This window comes from Strix aluco, chromosome 3, assembly GCF_031877795.1.
Source record: "Strix aluco isolate bStrAlu1 chromosome 3, bStrAlu1.hap1, whole genome shotgun sequence".
In the NCBI taxonomy this organism is placed as follows: Eukaryota; Metazoa; Chordata; class Aves; order Strigiformes; family Strigidae; genus Strix; species Strix aluco.
The window spans coordinates 79,791,431-79,813,347 of NC_133933.1; the positions used below are offsets into that span (position 1 = coordinate 79,791,431).

The 21,917-nt window shown below is 38.8% G+C and overlaps 1 protein-coding gene across 2 annotated transcripts in view; it reads left to right on the top strand.

Annotated features, from left to right (window-relative positions):
* The window catches only part of LAMA4 (laminin subunit alpha 4), a 106,281-nt gene extending 84,551 nt beyond the window's left edge, over nucleotides 1-21,730 (top strand). For both annotated transcript variants that reach the window (XM_074819295.1, XM_074819297.1), the window contains exons 26-38: nucleotides 2,468-2,603; nucleotides 3,710-3,847; nucleotides 5,382-5,515; nucleotides 6,807-6,971; nucleotides 7,654-7,807; nucleotides 8,532-8,725; nucleotides 10,298-10,487; nucleotides 11,338-11,493; nucleotides 12,326-12,485; nucleotides 13,514-13,644; nucleotides 16,178-16,271; nucleotides 17,263-17,382; nucleotides 18,840-21,730. In XM_074819295.1, coding sequence (XP_074675396.1) covers nucleotides 2,468-2,603; nucleotides 3,710-3,847; nucleotides 5,382-5,515; nucleotides 6,807-6,971; nucleotides 7,654-7,807; nucleotides 8,532-8,725; nucleotides 10,298-10,487; nucleotides 11,338-11,493; nucleotides 12,326-12,485; nucleotides 13,514-13,644; nucleotides 16,178-16,271; nucleotides 17,263-17,382; nucleotides 18,840-18,985 — 1,918 coding nt within the window. In that variant the 3' untranslated portion in view covers nucleotides 18,986-21,730. The remainder of the gene's footprint in view (nucleotides 1-2,467; nucleotides 2,604-3,709; nucleotides 3,848-5,381; nucleotides 5,516-6,806; nucleotides 6,972-7,653; nucleotides 7,808-8,531; nucleotides 8,726-10,297; nucleotides 10,488-11,337; nucleotides 11,494-12,325; nucleotides 12,486-13,513; nucleotides 13,645-16,177; nucleotides 16,272-17,262; nucleotides 17,383-18,839) is intronic.
* The last annotated feature ends 187 nt before the right edge of the window (nucleotides 21,731-21,917 follow it).

The following is a 21,917-nucleotide window of genomic DNA, read 5'->3' on the forward strand; positions in this document are numbered from 1 at the left end:
AAGATAGGGACAAACTTCATGTAAAGGAAAATAATGGCTTTCAGTCCCATGTAATTATTTGAACATGCAAACAAAATGGTGGGCAAGGGAGAAACAGAGTATATAATTTACATGGCCTTTCAAATAGTTCTTTACAAAGGTCTGTCATAAGGGGCTATTAAGAAAACTAGTGGGGTGGAGAGGGGAAAGGCTGCAGTGGTTTAGAAAGCAGCTAGGAAAGAGAAAATAGGACATAGCAGTAACTCTTAAATTTTCACAGTATAAAAAGTCTACAGCACATGTCCAAAGGATCTCTCTTAGGGCTGGTATTAAATACATTAATGATCTAGAAAGAAAGGACAAAAGGATGGTGACAATTACTTCAGTTAATCAAGACTTGAGAACACCGAAAAAGCCCAGAAGAACCTAGAAATCTAGACAATTGAGCAGCTCAATGGCAGATAAGACTTGTTCACAAATGTGGGCTACAAGATGAATCACATGAATTATGTCCACAGTTTTCCGAGTGAATTGTGGTTATTCTGCAAAACACCTGGAAAGTGCTTTCTAAGCAGAAAAAATAGTATATCAGTAAGGAAGTTGTGTAAAAAATATCCATAGGTATTGTAAAAATATGATCCATTATAATATTGAAAAATGTATACAGAAATTATTTAAGGAGAGCTACACCTTTGATATTATACTCAGCTTTAGTTCTCATGACAAGAGTAGACAGCAAAAAGTATGGTCCAAATGTGGTGACATCATTCCATTTTCATCAGGAGCATAAGTTGGTAGTAGAATTATATCATCTGCTGGTGATCTACTACTATCTCTCTATTACTACTGCTATCTACTATTGACATTTATGCTTCCTTTTTCTAGACAGACTTACAATTAACTGACATTGGGGGACAGCAGCGGGGGGGGGGAAACTATAGTCTTAGATGAGAAGTCAAAGCAGTGTATTTTCACTCTCTTCAACAGCACTTTCCTCTGTCAATTGCCTTTTTTCCCAAATAAATGAATCTGGAAATACCACCATATGTTTCTCCCACCTCAGGCACTGCATAAAGCACAAAGCTAAGGGGAGGTAGGAGCGCTGGGTATGGGGAACTGTTAAGAAACAAACTCAGAAGCCTTTATTTAGGTTAAAGTTTATCTTCTATAGTTCCTGTTGCTCCTAGAAAATGTTGTCAAATTGACAGCATTTAACAGAAAGGTGTATTTGTGGCATCCAGCCAGTCACATGGTCAATCAGAATAGATATTAAACTGGTTGACTGATATCCCACACTTTGATCCAAATCCCAGTGAGGATGGCAGAAGCCTTCCTGATGATTTAACTGAGGAGCAGATCAAGCCCCTACAGTGCTCCTCCTCTCACCTTATTTCAGACACGTACGTGTACATCTGTGCTACTTCACCTGAGGGTCCATTTTTGCCAATGTGAAAAAATAAGCATTTCCAGAGTCCATTCATCTGTTGTGTTTCCAATGTCTACCTTACAATGAGATAACTCATAGACAACTAGCACAGAAGCAGATGTCAACACTGCCAGTATCATCTCATGTGAGGTGAGAAGAATCCCACTGCTAAGGTACATCCTATTGAAAGAACAAAGACCATTTACAGGTAGCCAGGTCAAAACTCCAGATTTCACATACACTCCTTCAGTGTATTTGTTCCCTAGTTATCTGCTGGACTGGTACCCAGTAGATCCCATGTAATTTCCTTGCCCTGTCAGAGTCTCCATGATTTTAGGCAAATTACTTCTTTGTGCACCTTCAGTATTGTGAGGATAAATTCAATTATATTCACCCTGTGCTGTAATGCTGTGATATCCTGGTGAGGGGTAGAGTTGAAAAACAGAGCAGTGACCCGGAGCAGTTGGGATACACTATGGGGCTATCTACCTCAAATCTGACATAAAAAGGATCCCGGAAGCCCACCTACTGCTCTCATTTACAATTATGTAAATCCACTCATCAACGAGCAGAATTTACTCTTACTGCCCTGACCTCTGTTAGTATTGTTTGTTAAGAAATAGAGATCCATTTCCTTCCAAAGGCAAGAAGGGAGCTTGCTAGTGAAAGCAAGACAGGAAAACTAAACTAGAACTTTTCTGAAGTGATAAAAGATGGAGATAGCAATCCATTGATTTTCACTGTAAGTGGATAGAAACACATTTTAGAACAAGTTTTTTTCATTTCAGCAGCTATTTTTATCTTTTTAAAGTTACTCTATATGGATCTCCTCTCTGAATTCTCATATATTTCTCCCCATAACACTTATTACAAGTGGTGCATCTTGACTTTTCAAAACACATAATGTGGTTAATTAGTGGTTTTACATAAAGATGCAGGAATTGGGCACTAGTGAGGCAAATGATTGAGGCTCTTCCAAGTTTTATAAAATACCTTGGCAACAAAAGTTCAGAAAGGCAAGGGCTATCTAACTGCAGCTTGTTTGGCATTGTTTTCCAACAGCATTAGCTCACATCTGGCAGGAAATATTGGCTTTAAAGGCTGCATGAAGGGTTTCCAGTTCCAAAAGAAGGATTTCAACTTGTTAGAAGAACCAGGAACCCTGGGAATCAGCTATGGGTGCCCAGAGGATTCACTGGTAAGCATAACATCATTTGTGAGAGAACAACAAAATTTTGTCAATGGATATAGCTGTGAACATGAGTTTTACGCCAAACAATGGAAAGAAAGTCTTCAACCAAGGAAATGACAATGCACTCATTGACTGGCGGGGTGGGAGGGGTGTGTATGTTAAGCCTGCTGACATACTACCCAGTTTTCACCCTGAATTACAGCACAAGGTCTTTCACTTGATATTTTTATCATATGTGAGATTGCAACGTGAAAGCTGGATCTGAAATAAGTTGTGTGCTGTATTCTGAAAGGAAATATTCCAACATAATTTGTTTTTTCTTAAAGAAACAAGGAGAATTGTCCTCACATGCATCCTAATACAGATGTATGAAATGAAAAAGACAGCAAGGTATTCACCCTTCAAATGAGTTCTTCCCTTAAGTCAGGCCAGTTCTTCCTCTGTGATACACAAACCAACTGCCCCAACATTAACACTGAGAAAACTGCCATTTTGCTTCTGATCCTTTCCATCATTTATCCTTTGTCCATTACCGTGCAAGGCTGGTAAATCTGAACAGTGTTTGTGGTCTTTATCCTACAGCCATGTCTACCCAAAGCCATGCTGTGAACCTGTGAAGATGAAGGAGACCACCATTTGTAGAACTCATCACACAATCTCACCCTCTGTCAACAAGGAATCTAGATGCAATTTGTCCTACCTTGGATTCAGTTTTACTCCTGAGACTCAGAGGGTTATAGACCACTATGTCCAACACCCTCCTGCCCCACCCCAGCACTCAGTGTCACACAGCTCAGACATGGTCTTAAGCCCCCTCTGCTTCTTGTCTTCATGCTCACTAACATCAGCAGACTTAGGATGAGGCCAAGAATCCCAGGAAACAGAACAATTTGGCTTACACTGTCTAAAATGGCTACACATTCTTAAGCTTTTCACAGAATGAGAGGGAAAGCCTATATAAATTAGGTTAAGACATGCAAGAAAAATTGAAGGTTTTACAGAATTGAACTGGCTGCATCTTTAAAAAAAAAAAAAAAGAAATAGCCTCATTCTTTTTATGATTTGAATGTTTTTTGAGGTTTATTTGTAATTTTGTTTTATTTAATACACAGATTTCCCGTAAAGCATATTTCAATGGAGAGAGCTTCATTGCATCAAGCCAAAAAGTGTCCCTCTTTAGTGAATTTGAAGGAGGCTTTAATTTCCGGACACTGCAGCCCAATGGGCTGTTGTTTTACTATTCTGAAGGAGTGAGTATATATTTCTTTGCAGTTTGTTTTATTTTATCCTCACATTGTTTCCCAGGAGAATATTAGGGGAATAATACAATTTCTCACTTCATGGTTTCATAATAGAGAAAGCACTCTGCAATATGGAAACATTAATTGATGACCTCATTTTTACAGTTCGCATTTGATCTACAGATGAAAACCAGCAATGCTTAGACATTATTTAGATGTTGAGAATTTGATTATATGCCTAGAATTAACACACATCCATTTGTGCTCAATAAAGTCCTTAGGGCAGAAACGCACAGTGGATCTTGCTGTGCTTAGCAGCACTGCAATCCCTATTTGGACCTGTAGGTGCTACCAAAGTACAAATAATATTAAGGGCTTGATATTTTCCATCCAGAGACAATCCCCTAGCAGCAAAGACAAAGTTTGTTTGAATTAGTGGGATGGTATTTTGAGCATTGCTGAGTTGACAGAAATGAGTCGGAAAGCTGCCTATGTTCCCAGACGGTACTTGGACCTCCATGTGTGACTGGGAAAAGCTGCACTTGAGAGTGGCTCCTTGCAGCTATGGGAAGCCAGGCTGCTCTAAACGCCCCCTCAGAGGTGTGACACAGGCAGAAATATGGATTTGCACTCCCAAAACGTTGTGTTAGCCAGAGCAATTCCAAGATCCTGCAGGCTCAGACTGACATCTGCAGCAAGCGTGAGCTCAGCTGACAGAACATTTGCAACCACCCCCAAATGGCTGTTCTGCCATACTTGCAGAAGACCAGCAGCGGTGCGGCAGGGAAGGCTGTATGGGTGTCATACACCACTCCTGAACTTTTATATTTTACAGCCTGGAGTACTACCTTAAATTGAAATCAGTAACCATCTCAGTTATCCACATCGTTGCATAAATGAGACCTTACAGACAACACGTCTGGTTTTAACTCAAAAGCTCTAATCCTATGAGGTGCCAAGTGCCCTACTTAACAAATACAGGTTCAGCTATTTAGCACCTGACAGAATGAAACTGAGGATTCCTACCAGTGCAGTGGCAGTGCGTGCTCTAATGGAAGAAACAATATTCCTGCTATGTGGCACGGTGATCCCCTATGCCTGACCCAGATAGCAGATCTTATCTCTGAGATAATTTTGAATGATTGAACGAGTCTGATCAGAGGGAATTAGGAAAAGAAAAAAATGTATTGGTCTTATGACTGCAGGAATCTTGCAGTAACAGCTGCTCTGTACAGTACCAGGGATACCAGAAACACAAATGAAATGTAAACATCATACATCCCCTGCTAGATGGAAGGAGCTGATGTGACAGATACAAGAGATAATCAGCAGCAGAATTCCCAGAATTCAGGCTTAAAAAACAGCAAGAATATAAATTCTAATGAGATCATGTCCTGTTTTGCTTCTCGGTATACCTTTCTGCAAATAAATCACAAATGGGGAAAACAGCGGGAAGGAAAATAAATACAACACGAAAATGCACAGAACTGTTAATTTTTCGGTGTTACACTTGCTTATGAAAATGGTTTTTTCTGTATTTCAGTCAGATGTATTATCCATCTCTATGGACAGAGGTGCTGTGGTCTTAAATGCAAGTGGAATCAAAATTCAATCACCAGACCGAAATTACAATGATGGAAAAAACCACTTCATCATTACTTCTGTCACCCCAGAAAGGTAAAGCTGTATCTTTTATTCCCTACCTTTAGAATATATATGTTTCTTGAAAAGCACATTATCATTTAATATTCAGTTTCAAAGTGATGTTTAAGTGGGTTTTTTTAAGTGATATTTTTAACTGATCAATGCAGTTAAAAAAACACAAAGCCAAGAAATGATGTGATTGAAAGCTGGCCAGCTTGGCCTGAGCACTAGATGCTGGGAATTTTTAGTAAATCTAAAATAATAGTTTTTCTAAAAGCTTTTTTGTCCTCAGGGATGAAAGTAGTTTAATATAATTTAAGGCTAGCATGAGATTCATTTTTCAGCAGGATTGATTGTTCTGATTTGTTAAAGCAATCCCACATTGACTCTGAATTGAGGCATCTTCACAAAAAGTATTCATTTGGGATATATACAGTGGAACATATTCAAAATATTTTTAGCACTGACAGACACAGATATAGGACTAAATACAGTAGTAGGGAATAAGTCTCTCTATGTGCTTCTTAAAAATTGTTAATTATTGGTAATGTTTTACTGTTGTTTTCTATGTTTAACATTTTCTTAGAAAGTCAAATAATCAAAGCATCTTTCTTCAAGAATCTTGCCTATGCAGATACAACCAGGTCATTCTCAGTTTTCTAATGGAAATGGAGGTTTGTACCTATGACTTCTGACATCTAAGAAATATGGTTTGAAAAGCTGAAGGTGCAAAAAGGTGCCTTGGAATTGCCTTAAGGACTGTCATGTTTCCCTGAGTGTGCTGAATTCTGAACTTGTCAAATAAAATTCATGTCTGATGCTTTAGTTATATTCAGTTTCTTATTAAAGCAATAGAATCCTTCCTGACTTCTGCAGCAACTAATGTGTTACAAAATGAGATTAGGTAAAAAGCGTTGTATAAACTCAAACATCAATGCACTGTGATAAAAAAGAAGGAAAAAGGGATAGGGGCATAAAAAAGGATTAGCATGTGCTTAGATCTTATTTTACACAAATGGTGACTCCATCCATTTATTAGTAATCCCTTAGTCTATCTATCTTCACTGAGTGGACTGTATTTTTTTTGGACTTCACAATTAACCCCAGAATATTATGAAATCCATGGGCCTCTGGACTCAACTTTGCCAGTGGGTTATGGCACTGCTACTTGTTGCACAGCTGGAAGTAAGAAGGTCTTTTCACTTTGAACGCTACCATTTATGATGTATACACTGAGTGGAGATTTTGGGTGTAATATGTTGTCTAACCACTGGCATTGATTTTTCTGAAAGCAGCCTACAAAACAGATGCTTTGCCTTTACAGATATGAGCTAACAGTTGATGACAAGAAACAAAGCAAGAAGAACCCATCAAAGGACAGAGCAGGGAAAATCCCGGACAGCATCAAGAAGTTTTATTTTGGCGGCTCCCCCCTCAGAACACAGCAAGCCAACTTCACTGGCTGCATAAGCAACGCTTACTTCACTAGGTGAGTAGCATCCTCCCAAACACATTAGCAGGCAGTCACTGCCTGACAGCTAGAGTAGTAGCTCAAGAGAACTGATTTATTGTCACAATAAAAATCCCTGTCTCATTTTGTGAGGCTATGTGTGAATAAGTTTCTCACCTTATTTGCCATGGAATCTGTCGGCACAGACCTGCTAGGTTAAGATACTGTTAAAAGTGGGAATAACGTGCTGTAAATCAGCTTTCAGTACTGCACCTGCTAATGCTGCTGGTGCAATGTATAATTTGCGTAGCTGTAATTTACATTTATATTATGTAGGTTTCAGCTCTGCCTTTGAAACAAAATGATATTAAGGCAACTCACAGAAGCTGGGGAAGTTAGGAGTTTGGTCATGTGAAAATGATCTGAATTTGACCTTAATCACTTTATGAAATGTTCTTATATAGACGATTTTAAAGTGAATTTGACGCTGCAGGTAGATACTCTCTGTTTATGCAAGCATGGATACAAGCAGAGGTAATATAGGCTGCCTGCATTACCCAAACATTGACTGATAAATCTGTACTTTTATCACAACCCAAGAATGAAAAAAAGCCCATCCAAACATCATTTAAACTATAAATGTTAAATTCTGTGATTTTTATGAAGACAATTCGAACACTTGGAAAAAAACTGTTCTTGTCATCCCCTCTTTGAAACACAGGTTGGATCGAGAGGTTGAAGTGGAAGATTTCCAGCAGTACTCTGAGAAAGTTCAGACTTCATTGTATGGATGCCCTGTTGAATCTCCTCCAGTTGCTCTTCTCCACAAGAAAGGAAAAAACTCATCAAAAGCCAAAGGAAACCGTAATAAAAAGGTTTGCTACAAACTGCCCCAGTACCATGCTAGAGTTTTCCAAAGGTGATACATACTGTGCCATGATTGGGAATTCTCCAAGTCATGGATCCAAAATGTATCACATGAAGACTATTTCAAATGTATGAAGGAAAGGATCCTGTTCCTTTACATATTCCATCACTGCAAATGACTGCCCTGACTCGATCGATCTGGCCTACACTTGCATCATTCTCTCTTGCTAGAACTGTAAAACAAAATTTATGACATCTTCAAAAAAGTACTGCAGAAACAAGCCTTCTTGATGTCTTTGATATCCTAAAGGCAAGAAGTTTGCTTCTGTTCTCAGCTACTTCTGTGTGGCTCTCTCTACTGAGTACAATTAGCACACATTAATATAAATGTGAAAAAAAACATTCTTTCAATATGCAGAACTTTTAGTAACTGTGTCCTCTTATGCCTATAGTATAGCTGATATCATCAAAAGCAGAGAGGAAAAGATTCAATTAGGAACACTGGGAAAAAATGGAATTGTAATTACGTTCGCTACACAAGTATTCTGTTTATCCTTTCTTCTGCCCTAAATCAGCATCTATAGTAGATTTGTTCAAGGAAAATTTGACTTGGAACCATTCATGGTATTTTTGTAAGGAAAAATATTACTAGCTTAGATATAAATGATACTGTTATTTTATTCTGTCCCATCTTAGTTAAAGTTTCTGGTTAATGGTTCTCTTTCTATGAAGGTGGGAAGAGATAAAGACAAGATTTCACAGCCTTCAACTGGTCTCAAAAAACTGTATCAAGAAGTGAATATGCAAAGAGACCCTCAGTGCCACTTGCCCATGAATCCCAAGGCAACCAAACATGCGTATCAGTTTGGAGGAACAGCAAACAGCCGTCAAGAATTTGATCACATACCAAAGGATTTCAGTCAAAGGTAAAGGGACCTTAGAAATGAAAATTAAATACACTGGGGAGGAGAAAGATGTATTTCAAATTTTTTAAAAAAGGACACGTTTCTGCTGTTACCCTGGCTTTTTTCCTTTATATCTTTAGGCCAATATTTGTATAGAGCGTGTTCTTAGGATATATTAAAAAGTGTTTCAGTTGAGTAAGAGCAATAAATAGAATGTGTTTCCAGCTACACCCCTCTTGTGGACTCTTCACCTGCATTGTATATCAATAAAATCTGTTTCCTTGCCTACTTGTATGAAGACTTTGAGGATGTTAGTTCTATAGAAGCAATGCACCTTTGGTCTCTTTACACAAGAAGCAATGGCATTAGAGCAGGGCTGGAAAAGAATATGACAGTTCACCAAGAAATGAAGCAGTTACGTGTTGAGTGAACCTTGTCAGCTGTTTAATGGTTAGGAATCTACACAGTGCAGTAGGACATAAAGCTATGAAAAACATGTCCAATTCAAGCCATAATGGAGATTCAAGTAATTAATAATGAGTCCAGATATTGTGGACATTTAATTCTCAGGCTCGCACAGACTATGCCATATGGTATGTTATGACCAACAAAGGATTTTTGTTTAATACTTTCCACAAGAGACTATAAATTCAACAACACAGCACTACCTGGAAGCATACCAGACCACTAACTCAGAAAAGAAGAGTGCTACTTCCTGGCTTAAATAAAAAAAGCATTACATTTGGTTTAATTCAATAGTGTTTTACTTTAGGGCAGTCCTGATGGTGCCCATATGAAGAAGGAAAACCCAAACTCTAATATATCTCTTCATCCCTCCAAGACATATTTGTTTTACAGCTGTTATTACAGCTTCATCATTGTAACGTGCATTTAAAAAAAAAAAAAAATCACTTGTGATGTTTTAAAACAACTGATATTGGCAAAAGCCTATGTGTGTGTGGAATGTACATACGCATGCAGTGGGGAACGTATAGATCCTTCAGACAATACAAAAAATGGAATCTAGGCTAGTCATCTGACAGGAGAAGCAGGAGTAATCAGTTCTGGCACTGTCCTACACCAGTGCAGCTTTGCCAATTTTTAGACCCAAAGTAATAATAACAATCCCTCAAGAAATCTTCACTGACAGTGTCAAACCAAGCTGATACAACTTGCAATGTTGTCTTGGACTTCACAAGGAACTATAAGGAAGGTGAAACTTAGTAGTGAGTCTGAAATAACATTAAAGATTTGTGAACTGTCAGGTCTCCATGCCATCACAATTAAAAAGCGCTGCAACGTTGCTGCTCAACAGGAATAGAACCATAGTGTATATAGTGTCCGTTACTGGTAACCTGTATTGATTTTATTCACTCCAGAGATTTTAATTTTTGAAAACAAGTTCCTTGCAAGGCAGCTTCTTCTCCAACTTTGACTTCTACTCCAAAAACCAGTACAAAATCTTTTGCAGGAACACCACTTCCATAAAGGAGATACATATTCCTTTGGATGAGAGGAAAATCTGTCTTCCTCTGACTGCAGCTTGATTTAAGTCAACTATATCTGCTCTAATTTTGTGTTTTTATGTGCCAGAGCTCATTTCTCTATCAGTCTGAAAACTCACTCATCTCATGGAATGATTTTCTACGTCTCGGATCAAAAAGAGACCAACTTCATGGCCCTTTTCGTTGCTCATGGCCGTCTCATTTTTGTGTTTAATGTTGGTCATCAGAAGATAAGGATTAAGAGCCAAGAGAAATACAATGATGGCCTTTGGCACAATGTAAGTAAAATAAAGCAATCATTATGATGGCACATACTATCAAGGCTGCAGATATGACACTGCTGATATGACAGCTCGGGAAGTTTTCATTCATGTGTTCATAACCACACCTTGTTGAGCTGAGAAACTTCTTCCAATGCAGCATTTTATCAAGTCATTAACTAGGTACAGGAAAGTGAGTCAGTTATAAAAATCTAGCAGTTCCCAACACTAACAGCTGAACAGAAGTGACAGAAATAAGCAGAACAGTGAGGCAACTAAGAGTTAAATTAGCTAGGAAAGGAAGGACTAGGATAATTCTGATCAGCAAATTTCTTTGAAGTGCCTAAGCAAGGAGCACACCTGTCTTTGGCTCCCTCTCTACAAAAATAAAAAGATATTTTTAAGGGTCAAGGTGAATTTCCCTCTGTAGGTACCTCTCTCCTGACTGACTACAGAGGAAGTCTACAGTTACTAAACTCCTAACTTGGGCACTTAAGTGTTTAAAGCAGGCTGGATGAATCCAGACCATAAAACTGGCGAAGACCATGAAAATGCTAACAGTGATAGCACTGTAGCAATGAATCATATATGCAAAGATAAGACGGGCAGATCTCAGTAGACCTTGTGACACATTGATTACTTCTGCCTTGTACACCAAAATGTAAGAAAGACATCAGTTTTACTATCTAGCCTTTACATGAATGTGAAAAGAGAGGGTTGTCCAGCATAGAATATTGACAGTTAATAAAACAGGCTTATAGAGTATCACTCACAAGCTTTTCTTCTCAAACTTATCTTCTTCCACTGCACAGGAGTGTTCCCTCAACAGCTTAAAGTAATCTCCCAATTTTTTTTCCTCTCCTTCTAGGTGATATTTATCAGAGGCAAAAATATTGGTCGCTTGATAATTGATGGTCTCCGAGTACTGGAAGAACCTTTCAGCGGTGATGCCAATAGCTGGCAAGTCACTGAACCACTCTATATTGGGGGTGTGGCTCCTGGAAAAGCTGTAAAAAATATCCAGGTAAAGCAGACACCCATTACATCATCCCATACCTCTATGTACAGCTAATGCAAAAGCTGACTGTAGGGATGAGTTCAGGCAAAAGCATATTATGAGCTGAATCCTCAGCATGCTGAGCAGCACACAGCTCAGTTCAAGTGGCCAGCAAATCTCCTGCAGGGCTAGGCTGGTGGTAGCTGGACTAGACTTCTGTAGACTTACAGCAGCAACTGGAAAGCCAGTGGTCCCTGAGGAACAGAGAAATCCTAGTGACATCCAAGCTTAGATGAGACAGGTAAAGTTAGGTGAGATCAGTTTCACCCTAAGGTCTGAGATATAGATGAATTTCTCAGAGTTTAGTGTTGTCTTACTATCTCTCTTTTAAGACAGTACCTAGAAGTCAGAATTCTTCTCTACATCTTTGTACTGAAGTATATTGAAAGGAGTGTTAAAGCAAAAATGAACATAACCAAGTCTCCTTCAAGGTAATCTTTAGTGTATGTGCCTAACGATAGATACACTACTCAGAAAAAGTAGACTCCTGACTTGCCTTGAGGATATGAGGTATGTATAACACTGCCTTGCTCTCGCACTTTGCTTCTCAGGGTTCAGTAAGGATTATTTGAGAAACAATACAAGCTGGAGTTACCTTGAAGTCATCAGAGAGACATGAGAGGCTACAAAAAGCATCTGTCCTGCTTCTCTTCTCTGGAAACTGTTTTTTAATTCAAAACTGATGCACCAGACAATCACAGCCTTACAACCCATAAACAAGTACAAATAAGGACAGAAGAGTTTATTTCATTCCACAAGCAGTTTATCTACTAATCATGCTTTTTTTTTTTTCCCTCAGATTAACTCTGTCTACAGTTTTAGTGGCTGTCTCAGCAATTTACAGCTCAATGGAAGATCAGTTACTTCAGCTTCGCAGACATTTAGTGTAACGCCTTGCTTTGAAGGCCCATCAGAAGCAGGAACATACTTTTCATCTGAAGGAGGATATGTCGTCCTGGGTAATACACTACTAAACAAATGTATCCCATAATATATGACTGTAGCATTCACTGTGCTTCAGAATGGCATATTTTGCTAAAGGGTGTGGTAATTTCTGAGACTGTGAACTGTAAGGATTATTAGATACAGATCATTATTGTGGTAAGCAGCTGATGTTGACAGGTCACAATGTCACCATGAAACTTAAGTTGTTACATAAATACATCTGTATGTATGTATTTCAAATAATTAGAATAATTTCACAAGGGAACAGATTATAATATGGTAAAAATTATCATAGCCACATTGACTTCTATATGTCTAAGACCAAGTACACCAGCTAATGGTCATCCCTTAGTTTTTTAATTAGTAAAACAACATGTAGTTCAAAAATCCTCAGGAAAGGCTTTCTGCATGTCTTCATAACGCGCAGCATGACAGAACACATCTTTTCTGTCATTTAGGCCTGCTGTGTTCCAGGAAGTGTTTTATGAGGGTTTTCTGGTCACATAGGCTCTGATCTGAACCAGAAAGGAAACTGCACAACCCCATTCATTGACAACACCAAGAAGAATTAGACAGTGTTTCTAATTTGCTCTCTGGCCTGCCACCAGACTGAAAAAGGAAGTTTCTTCTACTGAATCATCAAAGCTCAAGGGAACTCCCACTCACTGTATAAAGACTGCTGAATGTCTAGCAAATTGCACAATAACAAACTGCCAAAAAATGTAGATAATTTACTTTCTGCTGTCCATTTCACTGCCAGGAAATATTTTTAAACAAAATACATTTTTTAAATAATGAAAAAATTAAAGAAACCTTTATTAATACTCCAAGCAAACATAATCAAAACAAAAGTTGAAATGGGTCATTGATGGCACACCATGCCATCTCTTTCAATATGTGTACTGGCACATGTTTCAACAGTTTTACGGACAGGACAAATAAGTTCCACCCTGGGCTTTGAATTTCTATTTTGACTTTGAATAAATGTCCAATTTCATCACTAACTCAGTACAAAAAGAATGTTATTCTTTTTACCTCACAGATGAATCCTTCAGTTTAGGGCTGAAATTTGAAGTTGTTTTTGAAATACGTCCCCGAAGCAGCTCAGGAATTCTACTGCATGGTCACAGCGTGAATGGAGAGTACTTGAATATGCACATGAGAAATGGACAGGTATAATGAAGGTCACCTTTTCTCCACTGCTTTGACCTGTTCCTCTCCCGCATGCTTGGGCTCTGCTATATGCAGCTTTTGTCTTACAAATTTGCTATTAATTGATTCTTATTTCTCTCCTAAATATATTAACTTATTAGATTAGGCAAATTTATTTTAAAATATAAAAAATAACACCTAAGACAAAACCAGATCACTTTACTGATACCAACTATAAATATTTAATGAGCAGTTGAAAGAAGCAAGAGCACTGACTCTTCGGTGCTGCACTTTCACCCACATATTAAAAATATATGTATAACAGTTACAAGTAAGGTGACTATTGATGAATTTTTATCTCTTGGTTGTTAGAAGTCTGGGTTGCGCTCAGTCTTTTCTTCCTTTAACATGTATGTGTGTGATGGGGAGAGTGAAGGAAAGTTCTGATTGTCTGTTAATCTGGTTTCTAGACGCTCTGGATTTTTGTAAGGCTGTCAATTGAAAGAGGGAGGTTTGAAATGAATTTACTACTTAGTTGTTGCTGTTGCTATTTTTTTATCGTGTTCATTGCTAAAATCTGGATCCCTTCATGCTATGTATGCATTGCACACATACAGTAATAAGTTGCTAAGTGGAAAAAACAAGCAAAGGTTTAGAGCAGGGGAATTTTTTTTTTCCCTTTTGGTAGAAAAGAAACGCTGGGCATAGTCAAGAGACTAAGCAGTGGGGATATTCTTTAACCATTGCAATGCACTACCCAGTATCTAACTGTCAACCAAAGTGGTAGGGTATTTATGTGAGGCTGGCTGTACTTCAGTTAGAAATAGGACACCTGAGGAAACACGCTGTGACCTCTCTTAAAGAACAGGAACCTACAGTAGAATGACTTAGTGGATAGTTCACATGGTGATTCATCCTATCCTAAAGCAGGTCTAATACAGGTGACTAAATGAGCTGTCACTCAGAGAATCTATTTTTCTATATTGACTATAGAGAGAACAGGTGCTTCAGTTAGGCACCTAACTTTTGACAGCTGATTAGGTTAAGATAAAGTCCATTCTTACAGCTGTGGCTACTCCTTGGTGAATTAGCAAATAAATTCTTAAAGCACACTGCATTGCTGTGTATCATGCCACCCCTAAAAATTGCATCTGTTTACAACTGGTCCAGCCTAGTACTTCTTATGTAAAGATCTGATGGAAGGTTTGGATGCCCAGAAACTTGCCTGGTTTTCCAGCTGTATCACTTGGTCAAACAAAAGATAATGCCTCACTTACTGCTTCAAACCTCACTTCCTGTATAACATATATGCAATTCATAAACAAAATTCACCCTGGAAAAGCAGCTCTTCCCTGCTTGTCACTGCAACAGGTACACTAGTTACCTTCTTAGCAAGCATCTGTGTTCCTTACCATTAACTATCTGTTCTCTTTGAATGCATTACTGAAGACCCATTTTGTGAAAACATTTTTGCTAGACAAATAACAACATCACCTTTGATTCATTATTTAAATGTATGCACCTCTATCTACAGCTTGTCTGGGTGATTTATTAAGGAGCTACTTTCTCTCATGAGTCTGCATTTGCTTTAATTGTTCCTACATATTTTGTCCAAGGGTGAATAGAAGAGAACATGAGGATCATTTCATCTTTGTTTGCTGGTGCCCTTGTGGAAAAAAAAGTTTAAAAATTTCTCAGTTACAACTATATTGAAAAAGAGATCCTCTAAAATTAAATATAAATTGTTTCCTTGCAACATTTTCAGTCAACAAGATGTCAGCATTATCAGGGACAACTGAAACATCTGAAGAGCCTGAGTGGCTGGACTCAGAGTTTGGAGTTCGGCAATCACCACTGGGAATCTTGTGCCCCACAATAGGAACATGACACTGCTCTGCCACTGCTGTAACATTTCCATGCAGAAAGATATTAATCCACGTAACTAAAGCAGAGGTGCAAAATTCAGAATTATGTTCACTTTCTAGCTCTGCCAGAGGTTTGCTGGTAAGCTTGAAGAAGTAACCTAAAAGTCATTCTTAAGTTCCCTATCTATTCCTTTCTCACATCTTGTCTGTTTGTTTATACTTGTGTTTTTCATTACTGTTTTCCTTACGGAGTGGCTAGCCAGATGCCAAAACATCATCTGATGCCTCTAAACACTAATTTACCACACAGGAAATTACAGAGTAGCAGTACTAGAAAATGTCAGTGAAATTAGCTGTTATTTTTTAATCTTTTTTTGAACTCTTCCTTGAGTTCAAATCAGAAATGTTGCAGAACTACTGAATCTAGGGGAAGAAAAAAAAAAACAAAAAAACAAAAAAAAAACACAAAACAAAAAAACCCAAAAAACAAACAAAAAAAACCCAGCCAAAAACACAACTAAATCAGTGAATTAGAAAGGTTCTTTATTTTAAAGAATTTCATGAAACCATGTTTATCTTTCACTTACATGCTAGATATGTTTTGAGTGGGGAATACAGCATTATTACAACAGAAGGAAAAAAGAGAACATGAGGGGATTTACAGTGATGACTACATTATTTTCCCCCAGGTTACTGTGAAGCTGAATAATGGAATCAGGGATTTTTCAACTTCAGTAACACTGAAACAGAGTCTCTGCGATGGCAGGTGGCACCGAATTGCAGGTCAGTAAAACATGAGCACCTCCTAAGTAAGGTGACAGAGCCCAGTTCTCACTCCCCAGATACCCATCTCCATGAGCTAGTACACTGGGAATGGGGTCATATTTTCAGTTTTTCCTTTTCACCTGTCAAGACACAAGTTTGTGTGAAAGACACAGTCATATTCGTCCCTCAGATAGAGGAACTCTAGAGCTTCCTGGGAGGACAAGCACAACTTCCCTATGAAGAACAAGCAAAGATGGAAGCTCTTTGTTGAAAGAACACAAGACAGCCTAGCTGAAATGCTGGCAAGCTTTCCTAAGTCGTATACCAGATGATATTCTTATTTTCCCAGTTAGTGGTTAAATAAGTTGGTAGAATGTAGTAGACACAAGTATATAGGTCAAGTAACTTGACTGAAAGGTCAAGTAACAGGACAGATCTGGGGAGCCCCTGCCTCACACAGAGGGATGCCTACACTCAGGATTTTGCCTCTGTGCCAGCCATTCTTCTTTCCCGGGTTTGAAAGTCAAACTACTTCTAAACCTCAGTTACTTTGAACTTCCTTACCCTCCTGTCCAGATGCTGACCTGGGACATCTCCCAGTGTCACATCCAGAAGAGGTCAGAGTGTGCACTCTTTCCCCATGCATTCTGGTTTTCTTCTGAAGGAAACCCAGTCACACAAGCAAGGAGGAAACCTCACTGCATTCTAGTATGTCCCCTACTGGGGATGATTTGGCAAAGTTTTTCTAAGCCCCACACCACTGTATGCTCATACCCTGCAGGCTAGACATGGCTGCCAGCCATCAAGACCCCCAGTCAAAAGCACCCTTGCTCCCACAACTGCATCTTCCACTGGCCCTGCTCTGTGCCAGAATCTGCCCACATCCTGTTGCTGATGGCTCACACCCAACCAAGCAAACACTAGATCAAACAGATAACTCCTGTCTGTCATAGAAAACTCACGTGCTACTTCTTACAATTTTCTTGATCCCTGTTTCTTCTCCTTTCAGTTATTAGAGATGCTAATGTGGTGCAGCTGGATGTAGACTCTGAAGTCAACCATGTGGTAGGGCCACTAAATCCAAAGGCAACTGACCACAGGGAGCCAGTGTTTATTGGAGGTGTACCAGGTATGTTTTTGGCACATGTTTGTGGTACATTGTTCTCAAATTTCAACACAGGTTCTAGAGAAAGCAGAGAGACTTCATTTCCATTTCAAAAAAGAACAAAACATATCTCATGTTAACAACCTGGTAATATCAAAAGGCTCAAGAGCTGATCAGAAATATTCTGCCCCAAGTTCTAAAAGAAAAAAACCTACTGCTTCATTGAAATTAAAACATTCACAGTTGCTGGAGGGTCAGGTATGGACTCAGTAGTCAGCCAGCTAGAAAAAAATCACTTTTTTTCCATTTTAGTTTCCAGTATGGGCTTACTGTTTTTTAAGAAGTGATTTATTTATTTATGGGATTGGAAACTCACTGTCACTGTAACTGGAGTCTCAAGGTTTTGTTGCTGGTAGGCTTCTTTCTTGTTCTTCAAGCAATGGTGTCTTTGAACACAAGACAAAACATGAAGATTCTTTTTCTGACTAGTGATTTCTATTGCACAGATGTCTGCTAATGTGAATTTGTGACTCACAGACCATCTGTGTAGCGTGGGCCAAGATTACTACATTTACTTCCCTTATTCAACAGACAGAGCTACTCTGTTGGGGTTCATATACAAACTGTAATCAACACTACGTGCCTCAATTTTTAAGTCACCTCCTGTACATTTCTCATTGAAAACTGGCAGCATTATTTCTATGTGCCTTGCATGTCAATCATGAACAGCTCTAACTACAAAATTTAATATATTGCTTATCTTGGATTAGTGGCTTGAGTGCATGATGTTCTCATCCATCCCACACTACCAGGAGGAAAAATGAGCCTAAAGAGAATAATAAAATCTATGTGCAGATGCCTGTTCACTCTTTAAATCCAGACTGGAATTTTATTAGGACAGAACTCTTCCCAGAGAGGTAATATAAAGTGGTAATTGCAAATGCTGTTCTGCTTCATAATATAGCCTTCTAATTCTACATTTATTATAGAATACTAAAACAATGCCATACATTGGCTCTATAATGCTATTATCAACCTGGCAGGGAAAAATCTTACAAAGAACTTCATGACCACAACAAACAAGATATAATACTAACTAATACCATGTAAATATAGTAAACTAAATGTAGACTTACAAATCAGACACACATGACAACACATGCAATATTAAAAGAAATTACAAACACACAACCTGGGATTCATCTACTCTGTTACAAAAAATGCAGTTGTCAAAAAATGCAAGATTGGGCCTCTATTGACTATGTAGTATCAAGTTTTACATAAAAGTAGATCACTTCCCATACTTACTCTAATGGCCTCTAGGGCACTGGTAGTAGGCCAAACATTTTAAAAGACCCACAGAAGATTCAGCAGAGCTACAGTTAGTAGGAAATTGAAAAGATTCTGCCACCAAACTGATTATTTTAGTCATCGTGAGCTCTAATTTTGTTTTGTTTTTTTTATAAATCTCCTTCTTCCAGAGTCTCTGCTAACATCCAGCCTGACTACACGCAACTCTTTCATTGGCTGCATTCGTAACTTCATGATTGATGAAAAACCAGTGAGTTTTAGTAAAGCAGCTTTGGTTAGCGGTGCTGTAAGCATCAATACCTGTCCAGCAGCCTGATAGCGCACTGCATCAATCCCATAAAGTTCCATAGACCACAGGAAAAAAAACAGCACAAAAGAAACCATGTTCATCGAGAGAAGAATGAAAATATCAAGGATCTATCTACAGAAAGCAGTATGTTTAAGGGTCACTTCTAATGTTTACGTGCAAACAAAAATCACTGAAGAATAAAGGGCTGTTGCTTCTGCACTTCTCTTACTATACCACAAGAGTGAGCTTTACCATTTCTTATAGTGTATGTGGCCAGTCTGTTACATGAAAATGTGAGATTATAAAAGAAATGAAAATTATATTAAATACATTACTTCCAAGATAGATCCTCTACATCATTTCATTCCATACTTTAGGTCACCCTTTGTTTCGCAGGAAAAGATCTGCTAATGCACATTAAAGAATAATGCTAGATAACAGACTTGCATCACAAATAACTGTGTTCAAAGATTTTTCTTTTTAATTTTCCATTCAACTCATTTCTATATTCATCAATTAAAATGGGGGGCAGAGAGCATACCAATTATGTAAGCTTACAAACAATGAAAAACTGAATTTTTTATTTCCACTTCTAGACTTCATGGATATATTCTAGCACAATGTGAAGATAGGATGTATATATTTTAAGACAGACACCTTACCTAACTGATCATTTACCTAAACTAGGTAATTTTAGAGCAATACTTGCCTTACATAGGAAGGGAGAATAGAAATAAAATTCAAAATTTCAAGTTTTTTATCTAATTTTTAAATGCACTTACATAAAACCACAGCACTAAATCCACAATCTCACTGTGATCTCATCTGCACCAATATAACACAAGTTATCACAAAATGTAGAAAGCAGAATCACAGTCACAGTTTCAGGCAAATCCCTTATCACATAAAATCATCACTTCCTTGTGAGACTGCTGCAGGACTTCAGTTTACAGCAGTAATCCTCAAACTAGGAACATGTTCCTGTGGAATGTATCCCAGGAGATACACTGTTGCAGAGGAACTGGGGGTGAAATAGGAAGATGTAAGCAGAAGGCAAAGGGCTGCAAACCTGAGCTGTCAAAACCGTGGAAGGTAGATGGAAGCTAATACTAGGCTTTAGCTCACAGTAGGCTTGAACATCAAACAGACACAAGTCACTTGCAATACATAGTCTCTTCAGTGACAACCTACAAGGCACCAAAGCCACTTAGGCTTGTTTTCTTTAAAGAATAAACTATTGTTGACAGAAAGTTTTACAATTGCTGAGCAAATTATCATTGGAACCAACTCAAAACATGACCAGCTGCAAAGCAGGAAAATATAAAAGGTGAAAATAAAGGACAACACCCTACAGACTAAAAATTAATAGGAGCTCACCTGGAAAATACACAAGGGACAACTGGAATCCGAAGTTCATAAATCTATGGACAGCTGGAGGAACCACCAGAATAAGATACATGTGTAAGCACTAATCAGTAGCTTCCCTACTACTCTCTCAGTAGGAAAAGGGTTTTGACAGATTGAAGTGGTCTTGGCTTACTCTGGATAAAGAACTGCAAGCTCTGGACACACCAGCACAGGAACTCTCCGGCAGCTGGGACCATGTCACTGCCTCTCCACTTGTCTCAAGTCCAGTGTTGGGTGGTAAGTGGACAAGAGAAGATAGTGTGGCTCCAGCAGCCACTGCCTCTCCTTCCACCAGCCCCGACAGATCTGCTCACGCTTTCAGCCCCACGCCTGTTCTAACTGCCTTCTCCTGGACGTCTCCCACTCTGTTCCCTGCAACGCTCAGGCAATATGCTCCCAGGACAGTTTCCCTTCCCAACCGCAGAGGGAGGCCCCCTGTTTTGGGGAGTGGTATATAGACCCCTCTTTTCATCCCTTCATAGCCCACTGTTCATAATTCAGACGCAACCAGTAAGACCACCCCTCTGCAGTCTCCCCGAATCAAGCACATCATGGGTCCCTAAATCCAGTTGCCTTCAAACCCCACCTTTTTCTTGGATACCAAAACCAGTCAGTATGCCTGCTCAGCTCTTTTCTGCTCCCAGCTACTACCCAGGCTCTGAAAAGAAAACATTTAGGGCTTTTGGTTTGGGAATTTTTTTATTATTGGGGTTGAGGGGAACTGTCCTCAGGTCAGTGAGTTGGGTTCCCAGTGGGTACCAGAGGCCATGCATGGTGTCAGGGCTGTGCAGCTGGGAGCGGGCGTAAAAAAGGATGTCTCTCTCCTTCCAGTGGCACTGAGTTGTGAGACTGGCTCTATCAATCTCATGACACCACCACAACCTGAACTAAGCTTCCTCAGGCCTGCTGGAGAGACCTCAGGCCCCAGACCTCTCTGCTGGAGAGAAAAGCACAGCTTTTTTTTTCCCTGCTTTGATAGTTTCATTACAAGGATTACTGAAATTTCTTTCAAGGTTGTCTGCAGCTGCTAAGCAGGAATAGCCAGGAACAGCATATGCTTGTGCCCCCTAAGAGCATCACAGTTTAGTGAATGCTGGTATTCAGTGGAGCATTGTATGTTAACTGGTAAACACATACTCTGAACGTTTTTCTGTCTTACACCCACTTCGAACTAAAGCATATTTTCTCATATCCACATCCAAGCTGTGTGAATAAACAATATTTTTCTTAGCCATATTTGCTGCAATGAGATTTGGTTTTGTTTGGTTTTTCGATTTTTTTGATTAATCAGTCCTTTGCATACTTTATATATAGAAAACTATAGTAAAATAGTATGTGAATAAAAAACACATTAAAATTCATAAACTGCTACCATTCAATTTACTTCTCTTTACTATATCACCAGCTAATTAAACACGCAGCATTTGTGGGGGGTATCTTCTTCAGTTTTCCTTTCTAGGCCTCAGAGATGCAGGTTTTGCCTCTGAAGAACAGGGTTTCAAAGAAAATTACTATAAACCAGAGGATACTTGCAGACTCAGGAGAGAGCAGA